The 24,778-nt window shown below is 36.0% G+C and overlaps 2 protein-coding genes across 6 annotated transcripts in view; one reads left to right on the top strand and one right to left on the bottom strand.

The window, feature by feature from the left end:
- The window catches only part of LOC138712126 (protein masquerade-like), a 74,864-nt gene that overhangs the window by 14,511 nt on the left and 35,575 nt on the right, over nucleotides 1-24,778 (bottom strand). Inside the window, exon 7 of one of the 4 annotated variants that reach the window (XM_069843603.1) lies at nucleotides 21,524-21,663. The exons of 2 other annotated variants lie outside the window; for them this stretch is intronic. In XM_069843603.1, coding sequence (XP_069699704.1) covers nucleotides 21,537-21,663 — 127 coding nt within the window. In that variant the 3' untranslated portion in view covers nucleotides 21,524-21,536. Of the gene's footprint in view, nucleotides 1-21,523; nucleotides 21,664-21,815; nucleotides 21,955-24,778 lie in introns of those variants that run through there. One more of the 4 variants, XM_069843620.1, reaches the window with a different exon arrangement.
- Nucleotides 120-24,647, top strand: LOC138712114 (uncharacterized). 2 transcript variants are annotated; one of them, XM_069843541.1, is made up of 4 exons: nucleotides 120-181; nucleotides 5,146-5,286; nucleotides 11,691-11,750; nucleotides 14,587-24,647. In XM_069843541.1, exons 3-4 carry the CDS (start codon nucleotides 11,730-11,732, stop codon nucleotides 19,906-19,908), a joined length of 5,343 nt encoding a protein of 1,780 aa, XP_069699642.1. In that variant the 5' UTR covers nucleotides 120-181; nucleotides 5,146-5,286; nucleotides 11,691-11,729; the 3' UTR covers nucleotides 19,909-24,647. The 2 variants fall into 2 exon arrangements, with proteins under 2 accessions (XP_069699642.1, XP_069699636.1); XM_069843535.1 differs by lacking the exon at nucleotides 120-181 and having other exon boundaries at nucleotides 4,917-5,286.

Raw genomic sequence — 24,778 nt, 5'->3', positions numbered from 1 at the left:
GAAACACGGGGAAATAAATGCTTTCTCAAGGTATTGCGTCTCCTTTCCCCTCTACCAGTTTGTCAGTTTCTCTTTTTTCTCCTACAAGTAGGAGAGCTGACGTTGAGAACTCGAACACAGATGTCTGGCCTCCGCTGGAGTCGTTCGTCGTCTGCTGAAGCAAACTGCGGTTCATATAAAGGTAGCGTCATTTACTTATTTGCATTGTGATTTTTATTGAATCGTAATACGTAACCTATAGGCTATCCAATGGTGTTTAAGTTAGACTACTTTAATGTTCAGTTCCATAAATATTTTTCTCAGGATACGTAGTTACGGTTTTGAAATTAATTACGTAAATACATTACTGGGCAAACTTAGCGTCACGATCGCTGGAAGAGGAAATAGAAACACAAAAATTAGGAGCTCTGGACCAGACTGAAATATGATTCAATAAACAAGGGACAGTAAATATTCTGTATGTAGAGATTTTGATTTGGCCGAGGTCGTAAAATATATCGGGTTTTGGTTTCGTAACTTCTGAGTCTAAATAACTGTTTATTTCAATAAAACTAAATTTAAACAAAAAACACGGCAGTTCAGATATCGAACTAGTGTTAATAGTATTTTAGGTCTGACCCCTCCACCACTGCCACCTGCCTTTGGAATTTCAAACTGCACAAATGACGAACCTCTAATAGATTGTACATACAAGGAATATTACACTGCCAGTCAAAAGTTCCCGGACACTGAATAATACATTTTTTATTCAATGAATATTATAGCCAAATGCTTATTTATAATTATACTAATGCTAAAATTACAAAACCTACAGTACAAATAGACTATATGAAGTTATAAAATAATTATGTACTGTATATATAATGTCCAAATGATCTGGAGTTCACCATGTTCACTTAAACTGTCTTTTCATCGAAAAATCCTCCTTTGACAGAAATCACTTTCCTCACCACTCGAGGCATGCGTAGGACCAGATTTTCCAATTGCTCAAAGGGATATCCCTCCAGGCAGTCTGTAGGATCTCAAATAGGCTGTCTTCTGATGTTGGAGTGTGTTGACGAACCATTCTGCCAAGTTTAACCCATAGGAGCTCAATGGGATTGAGATCGGGAGACTGAGGAGGCCACTCCATGATTGTCAGATCACCAGCTCTTTGTTTTGCCCTCAGATAGTAAATACAATATGATGCAATATTATGATACTTAATTTGAAAAAAGTATTCAATTATTTAAACACCTCATTCATTTGTTTCACATGTTTTATTTATATCGTCACCTGGCAACCTGGATTGATGTCATTATTGATTAGAATTCAAGAGAATAAAACTACAAAGACTATTGTTGACTACAGGACCTGGTTATTTCAGCTAGTAACACAAATTAATATTAAGGAATACTATTCTTTAAAATTTTGAAACAAGATGAAGGATAATGAATGCCGAAGTCTGGATTTGTTTTCTTTATATACACAGCGTTCCATAATGTCTTACAGGCGATGTGAACATTACCAGAATAAAAGGAGAAGGTTATTAGTAATCAGCCAATGGCTTATTTTGAAGTTGGACGGAGGTGGAACGCTTCAGATCGCCCAACTTCAAAGTAAGTCTGGGATGTGGCCTCTGGCAATTTTCCTTCTCCCTTCCTCTGCCGGCAATATTATCTCGCCTCACAGACATTATGTAACTCAGTATAGATAGGCCTATGACTTTGATACTATGGCAATGCTGTATAGCGGAGTCCGAAATAGGCTGCATTACTACTGACTAGCCACCAATGGAGCACATTTTGAACATTACATTCAGTAAATTTAATTAATTATCACCTAAAATATACCTACTGCGTTTTCATCCTACAACCAAATGCCAATAACAACAATCCAGGTTGCCAGGAGACGATGGAAAACAAAAGATGGGAGAACAAATGAACGAGCTGTAATAAACAAATGAATACGCTTTAAAATTAAGTATCGAAATGTAAGGGTACTATTTGAAATTTGAAAGGCGAGGGTTTAGATGGGATAGGGGTGAAACCTAAATTGCAATTAACACTGGTTTTAAATTTCCATCTCATTATCTAAATTGCCGTGTTTTTGTTGAAATTAAATTTAATTGAAATAATAATTTAGACTCTGAACTACAGAAATAAAAGCCCTGTGTAATTATATCCTTTGGGGAACTTTATATAGTTACCTGATCCGGTTATATGAATGCGAGGTAATCAATGAATTAAATTTTCCCTCCCAGTTTTACAGACTTGGAACTGTCTGCATATATTACCAACGGATAGAGATATCGTGTGTAATTTATGCAGGTATGGTTAAAAATTTCATTCAGCGATTGAAAGATTGCATCCATATCAAATAGACTTAAAGAGTCGATATGGAATAGTCTTACTTGTCGAACATTTTATTTTGGCTGATATTTGTAATACAGCTTATGCATTTTATATTACATTCTATACGGTGTAATTCACCAGTTTCATATTTATTTCATACTTTCAGTGATGATGATGATGATGATGATTATTATTATTATTATTATTATTATTATTATTATTATTACTACTACTACTACTATTATTACTATTGTTAGTGTTACTATATTATTACTATTACTAATGTTATTATTATTATTATTACTATTAATATTATTATTAATATTATTATTATTCTGAAAGTTAGAATTTATAAAACAGTTATATTACTGGTTGTTCTTTATGGTTGTGAAACTTCGACTCTCACTTTGAGAGAGGAACATAGGTTAAAGGTGTTTGAGAATAAGGTGCCTAGGAAAATATTTGAGGCTAAGAGGGATGAAGTTACAGGAGAATGGAGAAAGTTACACAACACAGAACTGCACGCATTGTATTCTTCACCTGACATAATTAGGAACATTAAATCCAGACGTTTGAGATGGGCAGGGCATGTAGCACGCATGGGCGAATCCATAAATGCGTATAGAGTGTTAGTTGGGAGGCCGGAGGGAAAAAGACCTTTCGGGAGGCCGAGGCTTAGATGGGAGAATAATATTAAAATATATTTGAGGGAGGTGGGACATGATAGAGGCTGGATTAATCTTGCACAGGATAGGGACCAATGGCGGGCTTATGTGAGGGCGGCAATGAACCTCCGGGTTCCTTAAGAGCCAGTAGGAGCAAGTATTAATAATAATAATAATAATGATAATAATAATAATAATGATAATAATAATAATAATAATAATAATAATAATAATAATATCGTGGTGTCAGACAAGGGTGTCCTCTATCACCTTCTTTATTTAATTTATGTATAGACGAAGTAATTTTAAAATGGCAGATCAGTTTAAACATTTCAAAATAAATAATAAATTGTTAGATACAATATTATTTGCCGATGATCAAGTAGTGATTTCCAGTTCTGAAGATGATCAACAAAGAGCCATTTTTACATTGGAAGAAATAAGTGCCAATTATAATTTTAAAATATCAAAGAATAAAACTAAAATTTTAGCATTTAAAGGATATGATTGCTTAAGAGCAAAAATAGTAATTACAATTTTAGAGCAAATGAATAGTTTTAAATGTTTAGGTTTTAACTTATCCTATATGAAAAGTTAAGATATTAATAACAAAATAAATACATCCAATCTGATGTGTGGCACTATTAAAAGAACCCTTAAAATACGAGGAAAGAAACAAAAATGAAATTTTAATAAAGCAATGGCTGTTCCTATATTAATGTATGGATCGGAATGTTGGACGATCACTAAGAGACAAGAACAAAGATTGGAACCAATAGAGATGAGATTTCTAAGAAATATAGCAGGATATACTCTACCAGATAAAATACGGAATGAAGATATAAGAAAATAATTAAATATTCTCAAATTCACTGATCCAATAATTAAATATAGGAACGTCTGGAAACAACATATTGATAGAATGACAGAAGAAAGATTTGCAAAACTGTTGTTAAATTATAGACCTTATGGAAAGAGAAATATTGGACGCCCACACAGAAGATGGTCTGAACCATTTTAACAATTCTAGCTTTCATGAAACCGGAACGAGCATATGGCTTAATCCTTCTCTGGTGAATAATAATAATAATAATAATAATAATAATAATAATAATAATAATAATAACAACAGTAATAACAATGATAATAATAACAATAATAATAATAACAATGATAATAATAATCACAATAATAATAACAATAACAATAATAATAACAATAATAATAACAATAATAACAATAATAATAACAATAATAATAATAACAATAATAATGACAATAATAATAACAATAATAATAATGACAATAATAATAATAATAATAATAATAATAATAATAATAATGACAATGATAATAACAATAATACTAATAATTTATTTATTTATTTAGAATATTAATGTGCGAAACAACAGCACAAGGCCAATTACAGTTTAGCACAAGATACAAACAAAACAACAAATGATGATGAGAATGAATGATAGAAATGGCAGTGAGATGAAATACAATCAATATAGTAGTCAACATTAATCAATTGACCAAATTCAACAAAATAAATAGCAAAAATAATAATTATTAAAATTAGTTCAGTGAGATAATTAAAATAATGGTAATTGAATAGAATGAATTACAAATGTATTAATGAAATCATATAAATGAAGACTGGAATAATATAAGTAGTATTGTAAAGATATGAATTGGCAAGAATAGTATAATACATATCTTGACAATGGCATAATAATAATAGTAATTGATAATACAATTTTAGAGCAACAATAATAATAGTAATAATAACAATAATAATAATGACAATAATAATAGTAATAATAACAATAATAATAATAACAATAATAATAGTAATAATAATAATAATAATAATAATAATAAAATTTTCGCGAAGCACCCTGGTACTATAATATTTACCACTATCATGCATCTCTGGTCATTTCCGTTGCTAGTCACTCCGCTCCTTCGGTTACCTCCTTATCCCACCACTTCCGCAAATGACGTCACGTCAGGAAGTGTTGTCGACTTACTTGATAAGGAAGCTCTAATTGTGGTTTCTACACAGCAGGCAGCCAACTAACATTTCTGATTCCAAGTGCGATGCAGTTGCAAAACTATCCTTTACAGTGTACGTACTGTTGCAGGCATATGTTTAGGCAGCTGTCCGGAGATGGTTGGAACTTCATAAGTGACGCTAACAAGGCAACTAAGCCAGAAGACAATGGGGTAGGGTGGCAAGTTCCTTCCTCCTCCATCATACATCGCTGACTAGCAACATAGTTCAGGTAATTGCTAGCGTGTTATTGATTTAATTCATTCTTGACGCAGTATTCATGTCAAACATGGCCTGCATAATTGTAAAACTGTCTATGTGGGTATAATCGATGTTTTTCATATAATCATGGAGTTCATCAGCTCTCTTATATCTGTTGAAGTACTGCGAAGTTTTTCACCTGAAGAATGATGGATACAAAATTTCTGGATCACAGTAAGTGTTGTGCAGTTCGTCTAGAGCTGTGTCGGACATCAGCAAGTCTTGATAAAGTCATTCCAAGAGAAAGACGTCCACTGAAATACAACTGAGGTAGATCTACTTAAAAATATAGGCTTCACTGCAATAATAGGTATTTAGTTTCCAGAAAAGCTAGTTATCGTCTAAGAAAATTATTTGAATCTGCTCCAGATATCCGTTTTTCATAAATTCCTGAACTTCAAAGAATTTCACTAACTTTGGCACCATAGTGCTATCACTGAGATTGCTTTCTAGCTGTGGCAGAAGTCTTTGCATTATTGCATCTAAATTCACTGAACAACAAGAACTGACGTAGAGCAGCATGAAGCTGAGGAATCATATCACCCATTATTATTAGTATTATTATTATTATTATTATATTATTATTATTATTATTATTATTATTATTATTATTATTATTGTACAACAGTAGGCGGGAACACGTACTGAGAATCTATGGCGCCAAACAGCGGCCAATGAAGTCTCACTTCAGTCACGTGCTATTGTTTACATTAGGATTTTTCTTACAGCGAAAAGATTATAGAGAAACCTTTTTGCTGAGGGATATTAGACTCAAGATGTTGTTACCAGCTGCAGAATCATACAAAACAGTGACAACACAAAGGAAGCAGAAGAAAAGAGAGATAGCAACTTCTATGGAACGGATAGAAATTGAACCAGCAGTAATCAACTGCAGAGATATGCAATCGTAGGACTCGTGATCCACGGGTTCCACCACAAAATGTGCATAAACACAAGATTCCACCACCCAAGTGAAACAATGCGTGTGCAAAATATGTGACCAAAAGTGTGAACTATATCACTTTAACCTGTGCAAAAAAAAAAGGGCATGGACACTAAATGAACTTATAAAAGCAAGTGTATAAAAATGTCATATTGAATGCTCATTTGAATGCAATTTAATTTATTATTATTAAAAGTATGACGTGATAATTTCAATGTTGTAATTAATAATAAACACCAAATGATAATTTCAATGTTGTAATTAATAATAAACACCAAAGTGTTTTCATTAGAAGTGTAAAATGACTTGAAGGCGTGGTAAACAGACATATTGCATTCAATGCAAGGTTATGATGTAAATTTTCTTTTCTTTTTAAGAAATGCATAAATTAAAAATTACATTAAAAAAAATATAAACGCTTCTAAAACACCTCGAAAAAACCTAAGTTGAGGTATTTAAATCATAAATACAATGAAACCAAGGCTTAGTTATAACATTAAAATAACAACAACTCGTTTTTTAATTTCCCCTTCAAATTTCATGAAAGATATCAGTTGTAGGACATTTATATCAATTATTGAAAGATGATTAACATATGCCACTGAACACAAACCGTTATCGTGGAACACAATACTACAAAGTGTAATTTTAATGACAGTCTTTATATACATATAAATGCAATAAGTTCATTAAAAAAAACACACACACACACGGTTACGACACCGGAAGCAGCGCTATCAGACTCCTCAGAGAATAACATAACAGAACAGGAAGAACCAAGAAAATGGTCAGAACACAGAAATCGCAAAGAGTACAAACAAGCATGGCAACCGGAAACGACACACCAAAAGCAGCCAACTGCCCCAAATGTGACAAAAGTGTCGAAAACGACAACGGCGCCGTGGGATGCGAAGGAAATTGCAAATCATGGTTCCACAAAGACTGCACGTCACTTTCAACATCTGAATACAACGCTATAAATGAAAAAGGAAGCACTCTGTTATGGATGTGTAATAAATGCTACATGCTGCTAGAAAACTATGGAATTAACACAGCCCCACCAGAAAATAAGAAGTCATGCAGTGAACTCAAAACACAGATCGAGGAGATGAGTGCCGCCCTGATGCAGAAAATGGCACTTCTACTCGAGGCCCAGCTACAACAAACCGATCTGCTTATAAGAAAAGACAATTCAGAAAGAAAAGAACCAATGAAAAATGAGACAACCCCACCAGAAGGAACTATAATGAATACATCAACGAACGCACCGGCGTACAACAAAGACACAAACAACACACCACCTAATGGTACAGACTCAAATCGACCACAAAGTACGACGGAGACGGGTCTAGGAAACACAGAAGGAAACGAAAACAACGGGAAAACTTTAAAATCATCCGCAATAAGAGGTACCGCCACACACAGTACCAACTATCTGCAAGCAGCACCAAGGAGAGAATGGATTTTCGTTGGGAATGTTGACCCGCAAGCCAACGAGGGAAACGTAAGAGAACACTGCAGGTCACTAGGAATAAAGGACCCGATCTGTGAAACCATAACGACCCGTTTCGCGAAAGCCTTCAAAATTGGAGTAGCCCCGAATGAACTTGAACTTGTGAAGAAACCGGAAGCTTGGCCAGCCGATATTGTGATCAAACCCTTTCGTTTTCGAAACCAAAGACCAAGACAAAGACGCGAAAGACTCCCCCAATACGAGGAACGGAGGGACTTCAGAGATTACATGGAACGTGGAGGGTATTAAGGGAGTATTAACCCTCGCCCCAACAGACATGCTTTCAATATACGACATCGCAATTCTCACGGAAACATTCTTATTGGAAACATGGAACCACCCTCTTTTCTACAGTGCACACGTTCTAGCAACAAGAGGCGAGGCTGGCAGACCCATGGGGGGGATTACAGTACTTGTCAAACCCAGGCTACAGGAATTGAAGATAAAGCATAAGTCGGACAACGTAATAGTAGTAAAAACCAAGTATGTGTACATAATTGCAACCTATTTCCAACCGCATTTTCAAGCCATAGGCATTATCGACGAACTGAGCCTGACCTTAAACACGCCAGATGACACATTACCGACAATCATCGCCGGCCACCTGAATTGCCGCGTCGACAAACCAGACAACAAAGCACTGACAGTACTTAACTACCTCTGCGAAGAAGGATTTTTGCTAGGAAACGACCCAACAAAGCCAACATACATAGCCACAAACGGAAAGAGCTCCATAGACTTAATCTTCACAAGAGGAGCGCTCAGAAACAACACAGCCCCAATCTGGACATCGAGCATAACCCCCATAAGGAAGCATCTCCCTATCCGAGCATACATAACATTACCAAATTATACACCTAAAGAAGAAAAAACAGAGAAGATATCCCGAAACATCGACACCGAGAAACTCCTAGAACAACAAACATCGAGAAAATAATGGAAGCAATACAGAAAGAAGAAATAACTAGAACTAGAATCTACAATCCAAGGCGCAACTCAGGAAAACAGACCTCACACCAAGATAGCAGAAAAATGGTTCGACACCGAGTGCTATCGGGAGAGAAGAGAAGTGATCACTGCCCTACACCGTATCAAAACAAACAAAAACAACAGCACTGAAGACCTGAAGAGATACGCCGATGCAAGGCGAAATTACAAAGCACTGCTAAGGAAAAAGAAAACTACATTCTGGGAGGAAGAAGGAAATAAATGGTTCAGGACGCAATTCAAAACCCCTACATAGCACTCCGGAAGAAGAAAAATCACGCCACACATTATATACCTATGGAAGAATGGGAAAACAACTTCAGAAACATATTAAACAGAAAAGGAAAAGAAGAAGCGTTTGCAGAGATAAAGGAAACCCCCGATCCATGGATCCCCTTCTCAACCCAAGAAGTAGAAGAGTGCTTAAACGCACTCAAAAACAAGAAAGCTGCTGGCCCCGACCACCTATTCAACGAACACCTTAAACAATCTAGTCATTTATTAAATGCTACATGGACACAGTTCTTCAACAAATGCACAGAAATAGGCGATATCCCAGAAAAATGGAAAGAATCCACAATAAAAGTAATTTACAAAGGCAAAGGAGAGCCAAGCAACACCAATAACCATAGAGGCATCGCGCTGGAATGTAACCCCTTCAAGGCCTTGTCCAAGCTAGTCTACAACAGGATACGGGACGAAATAGAAAAAAAATATACCGGACGAGCAATTCGGCTTCAGAGCTGGAAGATCCACATTGATCCCAGTGGACCTCCTGTTGAGAGAAATAAATGACGCTCTACAGCAAAGAAAAGGAAAGTTGTTTGTCGCTTTCCTGGACTTCACGAAAGCTTTCGACATCCTCGACAGAAGCTGGCTAAAAGAAAAACTTCGACTCACCCTCGGGAACAACAGTGTCTGGTACAGATTTCTAAACAACATATTGAGATAAAACAACGTCACGATATCGGATAACTTAAATCACTCCCACCCAGTGAGACAAACGAACGGAGTCCTCCAGGGTGACCCTATGAGTCCCCTGCTATTCAACTTAGCAGCAGGAGATCTCATTAAAGAAGCGAAAGAAAACGAAGACATATCAATCTTTGCGTACGCAGATGACATCGCAGTTGCAGCACATGACATCAAGACATTGCAACAAACCCTTGACAAAATGGCAACATGGTGCGAAAGGCATGGATTTCAAATTAACCCTAACAAATCAGAGCTCATGGTATTCAGAAAAGGTGGCAGAATTTCAAACGACCTGGACATCAAGATTAACAACGAAAGTATAAGAATACCTCGGGAAGTGAAATACCTAGGAGTCATACTCCAACCGACGGGGAAAAGTTTCACAAGACACGTCACAGAAAGAGCAGCGCTGGCAACAAGAGGAATAAACGAAATATTGCACATCAGACTGCTCTCACTAGAAACGGCAATAAAGCTTTTTCACGCAAAAATAGTGCCCATGCTGTGTTACGGAATCGAAATCGTACGGCCAAGCCTTAATGTAGCAAACCTGGCCACGCTGGGAAAAGTGAAGGCAAGATTTCTAAAGAAGGCACTACGAGTGGCAACGACAACACCATCCCGACTCACGTATGAATTAACAAGAGAACCATTCCTCATTGAAGAACTGAGGACCAATTTCCTCCTGCCATCCACTGCTGAGACTGAGAAACTAACGAACTTGCTAAATGCAAAGAAGTCGGAAATCTGGAGAGACTTTTACTGCAGCGAAGCCATGACAAACCGAGAATGGACAGGACCAAACAGGACGGAAGGGCACATAATAACGGGACTAGCGGTACACGGCTTCCACCATACCTTGTGCAGAACAAAAAAATTGCACGACCCAGACGATTCGTGCATACGCGAACTCTCCGGTAATAAATGTGAACGATATCATATCGAAAGCTGCAAAAGAAGAGCTAAATCTATCTCGCAGTACGCGGGCGCAGAATAAGATAGCCACAGATCACACGAGAGACTTCTTCCATGCACATACGTGCGCTTTCCAGTGTTCATTATTATTATTATTATTATTATTATTATTATTATTATTATTATTATTATTATTATCATCATCATCATCATCATCATCATCATCATCATCATCATCATCATCATCACTTTCTCCAGTCTGTAGATGCATAAAATATGCCAATTTGCATGGGCACAATTTAGATCCTTTTAAAGTATAGTTTCGTTTTGATTATTAGTATTTACTACAGTATTTCTTGTCCTCAATTTTATTTATGTGTGTTTTTCTTGATTTAAAATATTATTTGTTTTTGCACCTTTGTATCTTCTGTTTGTGTATTGTGCTGAACTATAATTGGCCTCTGGCTGTTGTTCAGCACATAAATATTAATAATAAATAAATTATTATTACGGTGTGCCTGAATTTTGTCCCGCAGGAGTTCTTTTACAAGCCAGTAAATCTATCGACATGAGCCTGTCGCATTCAAACACAATTAAATGCCATCGAACTGGGTCAGGATCGAATCCGCAACCTCGAGCACAGAAGGCCAGCGCTATACCAACTGCGCTACCGAAGCCAACACGAATGAGTTTTTTAATAATTCGTTTAGTGTTGTTAGGATTTTATTGTCTTCTGCTTGCTTAATTTATAATGCTGATTATATGTGACTTACTATTGAATTTGTCGGTTACACATAAGTTATTTGTGCTCACAGACAGTAAAGGAAGTTCTATAAATTATAAACGTGATATGCTGTCTCTTTGCTCAGTCATGTTTTCTTTCTTTTTTGGGGGGCGGAGGGGGGCAGTCTAGCATAGAGGAATATTAAACTGGTCCCTGCATGTCACTTTTATTTGAACTGCTCCAATATTACATGTAACTTTGTAAAATAAACTGATTTACATTTACGCTAGACTGCTAACATGAAGTAATTGTTTCCAGGTTTGTTTAACGACGTTTGATCACAACATCAGCAGCAGAATGGCCGCCAGCAGGAAGTGTGTAAGTATCTGATACACAGCTGACACTGTGTTTCATAATATTATACTTAAAAAACAGCGGAATTTCATATTTTCTCCTGTTACATACAATCAGAAGCACGAGTCCTCAGCTATCTGGAATTCGTTGTCACGTCACAGTATAAAGATGTATAAAGTATAAAGTATAGCCCTAAAGTATACCGTGTTACACTATGGTCACGTGTTGAAGTTTGTTCTCTAACAGTCGACAGCAATGGATTTTAAAACGTCCAGGACTGAAGTTATAAGTATGGTAGTCTGTAAGTAAACTATGGTGGGGCAGATGTGTCTGCTGGTTTTACATCACACCTTTCAGCAGAGAATATTTACAAGAAAGACACAAACTCAACAATGCACGTGTGTGTTGCCTATGTACATCCTGTAGTTTAAATCAATAATCAACATTTTAAAATATAAACCGTTTTTAAACGAAATACCAGTAGTAACGGTTATAGTCTAATAAATCAACAATAAACATAAAACTGTCAGGATTCAGATACGTTCTGTTGTCTTCCTTATGGCGTGCGTTGAAGTGAATATGGAAGAATATAGAGATGCCTCAACAGAAATCAGCAAAGTGTACTTTATATAATGGCTCTTACATGACTTCTGAAAGTCAAATGAAAAATGTAAGTACGTTAACTAAGCTCCTCTAACCTCTGTTAGTGTGGAGTGTGCCTTCTCCACTTACAGACTGATATTGACTGACAAAAGGCAGTTTGAAATTGGAGACTTTGGAAAAGATGACTGTTATATAGACTGCTCAGAAGCCAATCAGTCTAAACCATCAAATAGAGGAAAAGAGAAAATGAGGGTTTTGCTAGATTGTTTTTTCCAAAGTCCCATTAAGATTTAAAAATAAACTAATCAGTTATTCATGTGTGACACTAACTGAAGTAACTAAATAGGCCTACACACATACATAAGTGTCAAGTAATAAATGTAAGTTAACTATTAGAGGCAAAAACATAAAAAAAATACTGACTTATTGTTTATATCCACTGAACTGTTTTCAAACATCTTTGTGGCAAATCTAATTCTAGGTCTACTAATCACAATAGTCATCGGTATCATCACGGTGGTCACATCTCTGTTGGGTCCCTGCAGAAATAATGGTAGCGCTATCGACTTTTGGATGCTCAGTTACAGAATTATCTTAATTAAAAGCAATTAAACTTAATGTTGTGATAGACTATTCCATTTGCTATTTCAGTTTTTCTATTTGTCAGTTTATTGGATTACTTCTTATTGGATTACGAAGCCATGGCGGCCATTTAACTGACGTTCTCTTCCATAACTAATGGCATTAAATATGCTTCAAAATAACAGTAATTAAATAAATAAACTTCTTTCGTACACACAATAACATCTGTTTCATTTTGAAAGTGTGACACTCTTATCGGAAGACACTTTATATCAGCTTCAATGGTGTAAGGCTAGGACTCTTCCATATGAAATCGATCAGTAAAAAACCTCGCATTTTTTATACTCTAATTTTTTCCCTACTTATACAAGGTGCCGAGGGGAGTGCATTTGCAAAAATATACTATCGAAAGTCAAACGGTTTTCGATTGTTGAGCGACAAATTTAGCGTATTTTAGAAAAACAAGCCTCTTTCAGCGCTCAGAACTCTGGAACCATTTACTGCAGAACATTGAACGGGAGCTTATTTTGAAGCTGACATTTGGTAGGTTATGATAAGAAGTAATCATTTTTATTGTATACAGAGAGACAGATAATCTGATTTTACTTACTTTTAGGCTTTTTGCCCATTTGTAAAAATGTAAAAAAAAATATTGAGAAAAAACCTTGCATTATTAAGAGGGATTCGGCATTGTTTGCTTAGTGGCTCGGCAATAAGTTTCGAGGGTATTAAATAAATTATTTTCACACGCCTGGACTTGAACGTCGCAGTACCGCACGCACTGGCCGAGAGCTGAAGATAAGCGAGCATTGGGCGTCATTTTACTCCTGTGTTTATGAAAACTTGTGATAAAGCTAGCCCAGCTATGCGCTACTAGACGAAACATCACGTGTTTGTCTCCTGGCCTTGCTTACCTCGGCTAGCTCACGCCTCACAGTCAGCTGGTTAGTTCACGCGCGTACTATTTATTTTCTTTATTCGATATTTTCAATACTTTATCAATGTTGCACCAGTAAAAAATATGTGTTTATTTGTACTTTCAATGCGGAATCTAACCATATATATTTTAAAAATATTTTTTCGTGGTCAAAGGCGTCTTAATGAAGAAAAATTTAAATTTCTCAATTTCCATAAAAAGTTAGAAAGTCTGTTTATATGTCAATTTGAACTTTAATTTTTCAGCATCAAAATAAACCATGATTTTGATCATTGGATGAAAGGGTTTCGGAGCCACAACAGTTTAAATTTGCTAATTTTATGAAAATATGATAAATTTAAATATTTTAAATTTAAACACTATGAAGTTCTGATGCCTCAAACTTTGCACAAAGCATTGTATCACAGCTGTCTACGGACAGAAGAAGTTTCATTGTATTTAAAAATTGCAAGGTCAATTTTCTCTACATTTCGGTCGATTTGAGATGAAATAGCCCGCTAACGAATTTTTCCCTTAGGCTGTGTTCTAACGTGCTGGCAAAGTACACACTCTGAGATGGCGCTCATATATTTTTCCCTTTCTTACAGGTTCCTCGTACTTTCTCCAGTTAAATGTTGCCAAGTGCCCCTTATTTAGATTCTGGAAACTTGGCAAATATAGATTAGCAGCCCATCACTTCCAAAATAAAATCTCTGCAAATAATTATCATGAAATAAATTTTTTTCTTGTCCATTACAGGATTACAAGAAGACAGGTGGTTCCTACAGTATTTCGGGAGCAATGTACGAAGTGAAACTGTCTGGTCTTCTTTTTCTTAGAGGAGTCAATGAGGGACAGGACTTCCGTATTGCCTCCAACATGGAAGCAGGTGGGAAGTTTGACGATATTGTATTTAGCTTTGGGGGTACCACAACGTTCGTACAGTTGAAACACAAAGCAGGGACATGCCAGACAGTAACGGAGAGGAAACTGGCGGCAGAAAAGGGCGACTTCAGCATTCCGATGTACTACAAGTCCTACTGTGAGCTCAAGAACAAGTGGGGACAGCATCCAGATCTGCAGCACTGGGGTCCATTCCGTGATGTGCGGTTCGTTGTTTACACAAATGCTGCAATGACTAGAACTCTGGGTGAAAATGTTGACGACACTGCACTCCATGATGTGCTCATGACAGGAGGGGAATGCATACATTTCTCTGGCTACGACTTGTTGAAGGACAAACCTGAAGCGAACCAGTTTCTGCATCAGTTCAGATATTACACCGAGCAAGCCACTGAGAAACAACTTGATCAATTCATTAAGGCAGAAATTCAGACTGCATTGGGAACAGATTCTCATTTGGAAAAGTTTCTGTCGAATGTAAAGAACTGGTGGGAAGGCCCTGGTTCGTACCTCACAGAAGATGTCGAGTTTTGGGAGCAGATGGTGGAATGTAGTATTGCTGACATCTGCAAAGCAAAAGCAGATCAGCTCTCATTACTTAATGTACGATTTGATGAAAGGTATTTGAAATCATTTAGACAGCAGCTACCAGCTGAAGGTGGTCTTCTGATTGTTAAGAACGTGAATGCTCTCACTTCCCTCAAAGTCCACCAAAGTGTTGAAAAGAAGATTATGATAGATGCTAATGTATTGCAAGATCGAATGAGTGAAGTGTTAGCTCTGTGGGATCGATGGGATATACTTGTAGTGAATGGCTGGGCCAAGGAAATAGCAGAGTTACATAAACATTTAGGTTCAAGAAAGATGCTTATTGAAATTCATGACGGTGAAAAGACAGACAGAAAGACGCTTATTGATGCTGAAAAGTTGATAGAAAGAAAGACATTTAGTGAAATTCATGACGGTGAAAAGTTGAAAGAAAGAAAGACTCTTATTGAAATTCACGATGGTGAAAAGTTGATAGAAAGAAAGACAATTATTGATACTCATGATAGTGAAAAGATAATAGAAAGAAAAACAGTTACTGAAATTCATGACAGCGAAAAGATGATAGAAAGAAACATAGTGACTGAAATTCATGACGGTGAAAAAATGGTAGAAAAAGAGACTCTTACTGAAATTCATGATGGTGGAAAGATGATAGGATTCAAATTTAGAAGTCATACAGATACATTCCGTTTTGATCAAATGGATAAGGAGACAAAAGAAAAAGTATTAGAATGCAAACTGAAATTCCAAGGTGAGTTCGTCAAGCTAAAGTCGTTGGTTGACATTAGAACATTTGATGAAGCAGTAAGTGCTGAAATTGTAATTCAAGTAGTTTCTGGAAATGTCGAAGGAATTGGAAAGGAACTCACTAAACAATATGAATACTATATCCCTCGTACTTTCTTGCGTAGAGAACATGTGGATAGGAGAATATTTTTTGCTGAAAATGATTGTATGGTTGTGAGTGGAGTAACACAACGATATCTGCAGCAATTAGTTCCGCCTGGAAAATTTGTAGAGATATTTGATGAAACAAAACACAATGAAACAAGCTATTGCCGCCATTTTGTTGGACGTAAAATGGACTTTGAAATGGCCACAAAGGTATATAATTGCGTTCACTGGCTTTACAAGGAGGAAACTGGCTTTGTTTGGAGACAATCAAAAGGTGGTGTAACCAATATCATACGGCACTTGACACATGAACCATCAAACAGGAGCTTGAGAGAAGCCATGCTGCTGTCCGACAAGGTGAAGGTGCTTGTTGCTCATCCTGGAATGGGAAAATCCACGGAAATTATTAATTTAGCTCACGAATTCAAGCGAAATGATCCTGCCTGTTGGGTGGTGACAGTAGTTTTGAATGACCATACTGATTACCTGAGTGGGCATCAGGTGTCTGTTATCGATCTCCTGATAGACGCAGCAAAATTTGACAGTGCCTTCCAGAAATCACTTTTCGAATTTGAGTTGAAAAATGGAGGCAATATCGTAATTCTAATAGATGGGTTTGATGAAATTAGCCCTAATTATTCAGATATGGTATTAAACACACTAAGGCAACTTACTGCGTATAAATTCAAACAATTATGGATCACTTCTCGTTCTGTGACGAGGAAAATGCTGGAAAAGGAATTCTCCTGTCTTGCATTCGAGCTTCAACCTTTCACAAAAGAAAATCAACACGATTTCCTCGCCAAACTGTGGAAGAATATATCTGATGGTCCTTATGACATCAACATATTTATTGCCAGGTTGTTGGAAGTGATAGGCAGGTCACTAAATGACAAACTTGGACAATTTACAGAAATTCCACTACAGATCCTTATGTTGGCTGAAGTGTTTCAAAGCAAAGCCTCTGACTACTGTCAAACAGGGAACATAGAAATTCCTGACAAACTGGATTTATTGGATCTCTATTGCAGATTCGTGGATAAGAAATGGAATATCTATATCAATGAAAAAGGCGAGGGCAACACAACAAAGCTAGTTCTGCAAGAAGTTTACCAGTCGCAGAGGAAAGTGCTTGAGGAGAACCACATGGCATGTGCCTTGCATTCCCTGCTAGAACGTGAAGACTTTAAAAAACTCAGCTGTTTCCATAATATTATGAGCCAAGTCACAGCTTTCCAGAGCCGATTTTACCAAGGTCTTGAGAAAATTGGAATTATTGTTGAAATTGTTAATTTCAGATCAGTGTTCATTCACAGAACCTTCTCAGAATATTTTGCTGCTAAGTGGTTTGCAAAAAATATCAAGAAAGAGAAGAAATATTTAGAAAAGCTATTGTTTGATCAGAAGTTCAAAGTAATAAGGACATTTTTTCACCGCATTCTGAGTCAAGGGTTTCAATTGCATGTGGCTGTCCTAAATGAAGACAAAGTCTCTCTCCTCGAATTGCTCCATTCCCAACGGTGTGATGTGAATAAGAAGGACAAAGGTGGGAGGACGCCCTTGCACTTGGCTGTGATGAATCACATTGAATGTCACCATGAATATCATGGAAACTACGAAGCCATTCGTAATACAACTACGCATGAAGTCCTGGAGATACTACTTGATCACGGTGCTGATTGTAGCATTGAAGACGAAGTCTTGTGCTGTCAACCCCTCACACTGGCAGACAGATTTGGAGCATGGTCAGTTGTAGAGAAGGTACTGGAAAGACACGCACAAAGCAGTGACATTAGCTTCAGCTTGGAGCATATTAAGAGTAAGGAGCTCCTAGACATAAACTTGAAAATGGTAGCAGAAGGTGGGTACATTAATATTGCCAAGTTCCTCTTCAACTCTGGTGTAAGTGTTCAGCATCCAGTGCGAGTAAAAAGTAACTGGGAATGGGAAGTTGGTATTGGCACAATGGTACACGTTGCTGCAATTGCGGGAAAGGTAGAAATGGTGGAATTTTTGCTAAATGCTACAAAGAAAGAATTAAAAGACTCCAACATGACATATTTTAAGAAGGCTGATGACAATTCTCGTAGATATAATGTAAATATGTTATTTCACAGGGATGAATATATTAACATACGGGACAACATGGATAATACTGCTTTGTCATATGCTGCCCGGCATGGTCATGTGCAAACTGTGACACTGTTAATAGATAGAGGAGCAGATTGTAATTTACGCAATAAGGATGGTGACAGTCCAATATTCCTTGCAGCCCAGAATGGGCATGTGGAAGTTGTGAGGCTGTTAATAGATAGAGGTATTGATGTTAATGCATGCAATCAACATGGTGAGAATTTGCTGTTCACAGCGGCTAAACATGGTGATGTGGAACTTACGACATTTTTAATAGACAGGGGCATTAATGTCCATGCACGCAATAAGAATGGCGACAGTCTAATATCCAGTGCAGTGGAATATGGCCGTGTGAATATTGTGAATTTGTTAACTGAGGCACATGGCATTGATGTCAATGCACGTGACAACTATGGTAACAGTCTAACATTTATTGCAGCCAAATTTGGCCATGACGACGTTGTCAATTTGTTGATACAGAAAGGAGCGGATATTAATGCGCGCAACAAGCTTGGTGAGAGTCCATTATTCATTGCATTAAAGTTGTGGTACGGTCATGGAAATATTGAGAGGTTGTTAATAGAGAGAGGTGCCAATGTTAACGTACGTACCAATGACGGCATTACTCCAATACTGGTTGCAGTTGAACGTGGTCTGCTGAATGCTGTGTGGATGTTAATAGAAAAGAACGCTGATGTTAATGTGCGCAATAAACTTGGTGAGACTCCTATAATGATGGCACTGAAGCACGGCCATGAGGATATACTAAAGTTGTTACTAGAGAAAGGAGTGGATATTAATGCAAGAACCAATGATGGTGTTAGTCTAGCAATTGCTACAGCCAAACGTGGTCTGGAGAAACTTACAATGTTATTAATAGAGAGAGGAGCAGATGTTAATGCAAGAACCAAGGATGGTGTTAGTTTAGTAATGGCTGCAGCCAAACGTGGTCTGGAGAAACTTACAATATTATTAGTAGAGAGAGGAGCAGATGTTAATGCAAGAACCAAGGATGGTGTTAGTTTAGTAATGGCTGCAGCCGAAAATGGTCTGGCGGAAGTTGTAAGTTTATTAATAGACAAGGGTGCTAATATTAATAAACGCAATAAGCATGGTCAGAGTCCAATATTGATAGCAGCTCTACACAATCATCAACATATTATGTGGCTGTTGGCTGAGAATGGTGCCGATGTTAATGTGTGTGATAAGGACGGCATTACTCCAATAATGGTGGCAGCCGAATACTGTGACCTGGAGACTGTGAGAATGTTAATAGAAAAAAATGCTGATGTTAATGCACGTGGGAAGCGTGGTGAATGTGCAATTCTGAATGCGACCATAAAATGGCGTGTGGATGTTGTGAGGCTGTTAGTAGAGCATGGCGCTGCAGTCAATGTATGTAATAAGTATGGAGAGAGTCCGATGTCTATCGCAGTTAAACATCGACATGAATCAATGGTGAGGTTGTTAACAGAAGCAGGTGCAGTAAATCAGTTAGAAACATTTTATAACAGGTTTATAAGATATTGTTTCTCTTGTCACAACAATCATAGATCTTCTTCTTCTTCTTCTTCTTCTTCTTCCATTTGCAATTGTTGTTGACCAATTCCCATTCTGCAACTTCCCAGTGTTATCAATATGAATTATATACGTAACTATAGAAACTCTAACTCAGTAAAACATGTGAGGCTGACAGCCTCTATAACATGACCACTTCTCTTCACTGACCACAGTTTTGTGAACCATCAAATTTCCAGGTTTTCTTCATTGTTCTATATACACTTTTAACACTTAGATAATCACTGAATAACTTGCATCTTTTTTACTGTGCTAACTTTTTAGATAATTCGCTGGCTAAATGTTACAAGGGTGTATGTAGTAATATGTTAGTTTTGAGATACAAGAAGTTGAAATTTTAGACCTTCGGGACTTGGTGTGAGAATATTATTTCTTCCTTATTTGTATTACATCTTAAAGATAATTGAAAATACCGAAGTTTTGTTGCATTACATTCTTAATATTCAGGTTTTTGAGGAAGTTATTTTATATTATATTCCAACATTGAACCTTATAATTTTAAACATGTATTTTATTTAATAGCACAAAGTTGTATGTTGGGGTTCTGCACTAAGATTATTTATAATATAATATTCAAGGATTACAGAGGGTAAGTATATAGAACACAGGGGTTTAATTTTCATTACCTTTATTGTAATGCAACATTGGAAATATAATAAAGGCTTATTTATTTTAATATTTATGAAACAAAAACGTGAGTGATGACTAAAATCTGAGAACTCAAGAAATTGTTTGACATATAAACCGTTATTTTAGTTACAAATTTAAGTTAATCATTACTCTCTGACATGGTAATAATATAGACAAAACTCTTTGAAACAAAGATATGAAAATAACATACGGTAACCTATATTAGTATGCATACAGTACTTACACAAAGTGAACTAAACTAGTATCTTTAGATGCTGAGTGAAACAAACTAATAATTTATTCTGTTTTTAGTATTCCTTGAACTTAATATTACAGCATTATAATAATAAATTTAATTATTACATTATGACATACAATTGCAAGAAAGGTATGAAATTAATATAGCATAATATATTAGCATGCACACTCATACAAAATGAATAATAAAATTAACATCTCAAGAAACTGAATGAAACAAAGTAATGATACAGCTCTCAGTACTGCTACAGATTAATATTATATCATCACATGACAAAGAAATAATAACATGAAGTGAAGACAATACAAAAGCTACATCTACAAATCTCATTTTCATACAAACTGAACAGCACCACAACATTTTCTTGTAGGAAATATAAACATAATAAATTTTGCTATCAATCTGTTAACTTAATATGTTTATATAACATAAGAGAGGAAATGAATCAGTGGAATTAATTGATGTAGGTGTTTCCTTTATTCTCTTTGGCCCCTTCTTAATTAGGTTTCAAAGAAGGATCTATCAACCTCGGGCATTAACTTGAGCATTTCTTTGAAAGATCTGACCTTATTATCTGCCAGTTTTGTTAGGATTTTGGCTGGTTTTTATGTTGGAATTATTCCAAACTCGGATTTTCTCGATACCATTGTTAAATATTTCACATTAACATCATTATACTCCCTGCCACTATGACATTCCTTCCATTGTAAAAATGTGAGTGACTGAGAGAATTTCAGGACTGCTACTTTTATAACTGAACAGTTTAAAGCCTGCTTGAAAGGCATGACGATTGCTTCATTTGTGACAACAGCTGAAGTTGCTTCTTCCGTACCAATGGCAATAACAATGGAGTTAGGCTGCTCTGCTCTTCATAATTACTGCAGCTGTTCCTAAAAATCATAACAGAATTACTGCAATACATTTTCTAAAAAATAACAAAATATATATTATAAAATGAGGTACTGTATGCAACATAACTTCAGAGTACAGGGCTAAGTTACATTAAATTATTGAATAATTCTTACCTCTCAGTGTTTTCACTGTCTTTATGATCCACATTCATGATCTTGGTGAATTCCAATTCATTCATATTGGAATGATTACTGCTGTTAATTACATTTGGGCTATAATTGGAAATGTAACATCTTTTTCATCCATGACTGCTTGTTATAATCTTCCCCCTGAATATAAACTCCAATACTACAGATATGTATTTAGAAACATAGAACCTTCAACTTTAAACCCTCTAATATTTTACTATTGCAGGGTTCTATGTATACATAGAACTTTGCAACTCAAAGAGAACAACAAATTTCACATACAACTTATTATCATTGGCTGTTATGATTATTCCATTGGCTGTTGCCATCTAATTATGATATTAGGAGGTAGATACCTGCAACACTAAAAACTCAATTTCTGAATTTTCCTGACATAGAACCTTGTAATATTGAGCCAGCGAATTACCTGTCTGACTAGTTTCGAAGTGTTTCCTTCACTGTCCAAAGCCTAGTGAAGGTCCACTCTATCTTCTGGTTTCCTGTTGTGGTGGGATGTGTTTGTGATTGTGTCGGAAAGGGTGTGTGTTTTGAAATAGAGTTGAGTGCTCAGGATGTGCGGGGGGTATTTTTGTATGTTTGTAAATTTCATATTGTTTTATGTTGAACCAAACATATTAGTACATCTGATATTACTTTTTTTATTTAACTCATAACAAATATATATATATATATATATATATATTGACATATATAGGCCTAGTAAGATGTAAATATTTAGAAGGAATGGGTAATACTTATTGTAAGAAGGGTAAAATTGGAAATTACTTCATTTATATTTTTCGGTCAATGTAGAGTATCCACTGCCCACTGAACGAATATTTCACACTTTTATCACTGCCAATGCTGCGCTATAAACCAATTTTCGGCAATCTAATGTAAAAGACGGCCTACAGATATTTGGAAAGTTTCAGAGAAAATACACAAATTCAATCCTCTAACACGATTTTTTTTTATGAATTAAGTAATTTGCTGGGAGACATCATTAGATATAGGCCACTCTTACACTAAACCTGGAGTAATTTAAGCTTATTAATCAAATATGATTCTACTTACTGTTTTTATATGCTCACCTGTATGTAATTTCTATTTTATATATATTTCATTGTTATTTTCCATCCGAAGATCATTAAGAACGCTGAATATTACTTAATATCTCCTATCTTTCTTCAAATAGTGTTTATATGCCATGTTAATTTTCATTTGTTTTCATAAGTTAACAATGATGCACATTGGGAGCAACATATAAGAAATTATTTTCCTATACAATCCACGCTATATTCAGGTTGTTTTGAAATGATTAATCGAAGATGGTTTGCTTATTGTTTATAACACGCACATTAATTGTATGTAATTCTATTCCATACGTTTTTCTTTCTATCACAAGATCATTAAGAATGGTGAATAATATTCATGCTTGTTTCCTGTATTTCTTAAAATATGTGGCATGTTACTTTTTATTTGTCGTTATTTACGTAAAAATGATGCGCCAAAAAATAATAATGATTTCGTACTCACTCCACATCCCTATATTCACATTTGTTTTTCAGTGATTTATTAAAGAATGTACCGGTATTTAAAATACTAACAATTTAGAAACATGTTACATAAATCATCCTTGTGCCGAAAGAGAATGCTCCCTGGACCAAATTGTCGTATTTTGCAGTGGTCGTCAGTACTCGCTGAAATGGGTAATAATATAATATAATTATGTTGTACGTAGCAAGATCGATTATTCAATTGATAGGATATTTTATGAGGTTGTCATGACTGAGATATCTATTGTCAATTGCTTTTATTTGTCAGAAGGCCTTGACTGGCGCTCTTAGGGGTGCAGGTCGGGGTTTGGGATGGCCCACAAGCAACAAGTTATACTAAATATGTTTAGGATTAGTGTAAACTAGCCTATGTCTCCTATAGTGGGCGGGACATAAGTAACATTCACCTATTTTTCTGTAAGCAGTGCATAATTTGTACCCACACTTCGTGTTACAGTTGAACTGTCCATCAATCTAAGTGATAGCCATGTTTCCTTTGTAGTTCTGTGGGTGTCCTTCCTACTCACCCATGATTCCTCATCCCCCAAGGCATACATAAGCTTATAGCTGTGATTTGTATGCAGGTATTAAAAGGTAACATTTGTACTCAGTATAGTTACAGACATACAAGCCATGCTCCCCCCTAATTTCAGATGTTATTCAGTATTCCTCTTTGGTACTGTTAATGACCTTTAAACGTCCTCACCTCCACTTACTCGTACAAATCAGTGCGCGGTTTACAAAATACAAGGTCTCTAGTATTGCATTTTGCAGTCTTGTGAACTAGATTTAAACATTCTCCTCATCCATACAGTCTTAACCTTTAGTATATGCAAATCGCAGCTCTAGTCATGAGTAAGCTAGTTTTCCTTCCTGTTACTGTTTCCATTTCTCACAGTCTGTTACTTTGACTGCAGACCTCACAGCTCTACCTTTCCTCACTGATAAGCAGGATACATCAGACTGTGATCTACCTCAGTTTACAGTAACAACTGGTTCCTCCCTGCTTGGCATGAGTTGTTTAATTTAGTCAGAGCTTCTACTTCGTTTTATTCAATCTTTTAGCATGTATTATATTATTTTTAATCTTCATATCTTGACTGTAAATCTATCAGTGTGTTGAAAAAAATATTGTGCCACTGCCTAACCAAAAAATACTATTATGTAAGAGTTTATGCTAGTCAATTATTGTAATTTTCTTATCATGTGAAAGAGATTGTCTTTATTTATTTGTTCTAGGTTAAGCTATTTTTATTAAACTCTGTTATTTAAAGTTGAGAGTGATTACTTATTTACAAGCCGTGGAGTTACTCCCTTAAGGACCAACTCCATACATGCTCAGCAGCTGCTTGAATTTTTCTGACTGTAGCGTTCTCTGAATTAAGCAGAAGAAAAGCAAAAACCAATAC

This window comes from Periplaneta americana, chromosome 2, assembly GCF_040183065.1.
Source record: "Periplaneta americana isolate PAMFEO1 chromosome 2, P.americana_PAMFEO1_priV1, whole genome shotgun sequence".
Taxonomy (NCBI): Eukaryota; Metazoa; Arthropoda; class Insecta; order Blattodea; family Blattidae; genus Periplaneta; species Periplaneta americana.
The sequence above is the reverse complement of the archived record's forward strand: the minus strand, read 5'-3'. Positions and strand labels throughout refer to the sequence as shown.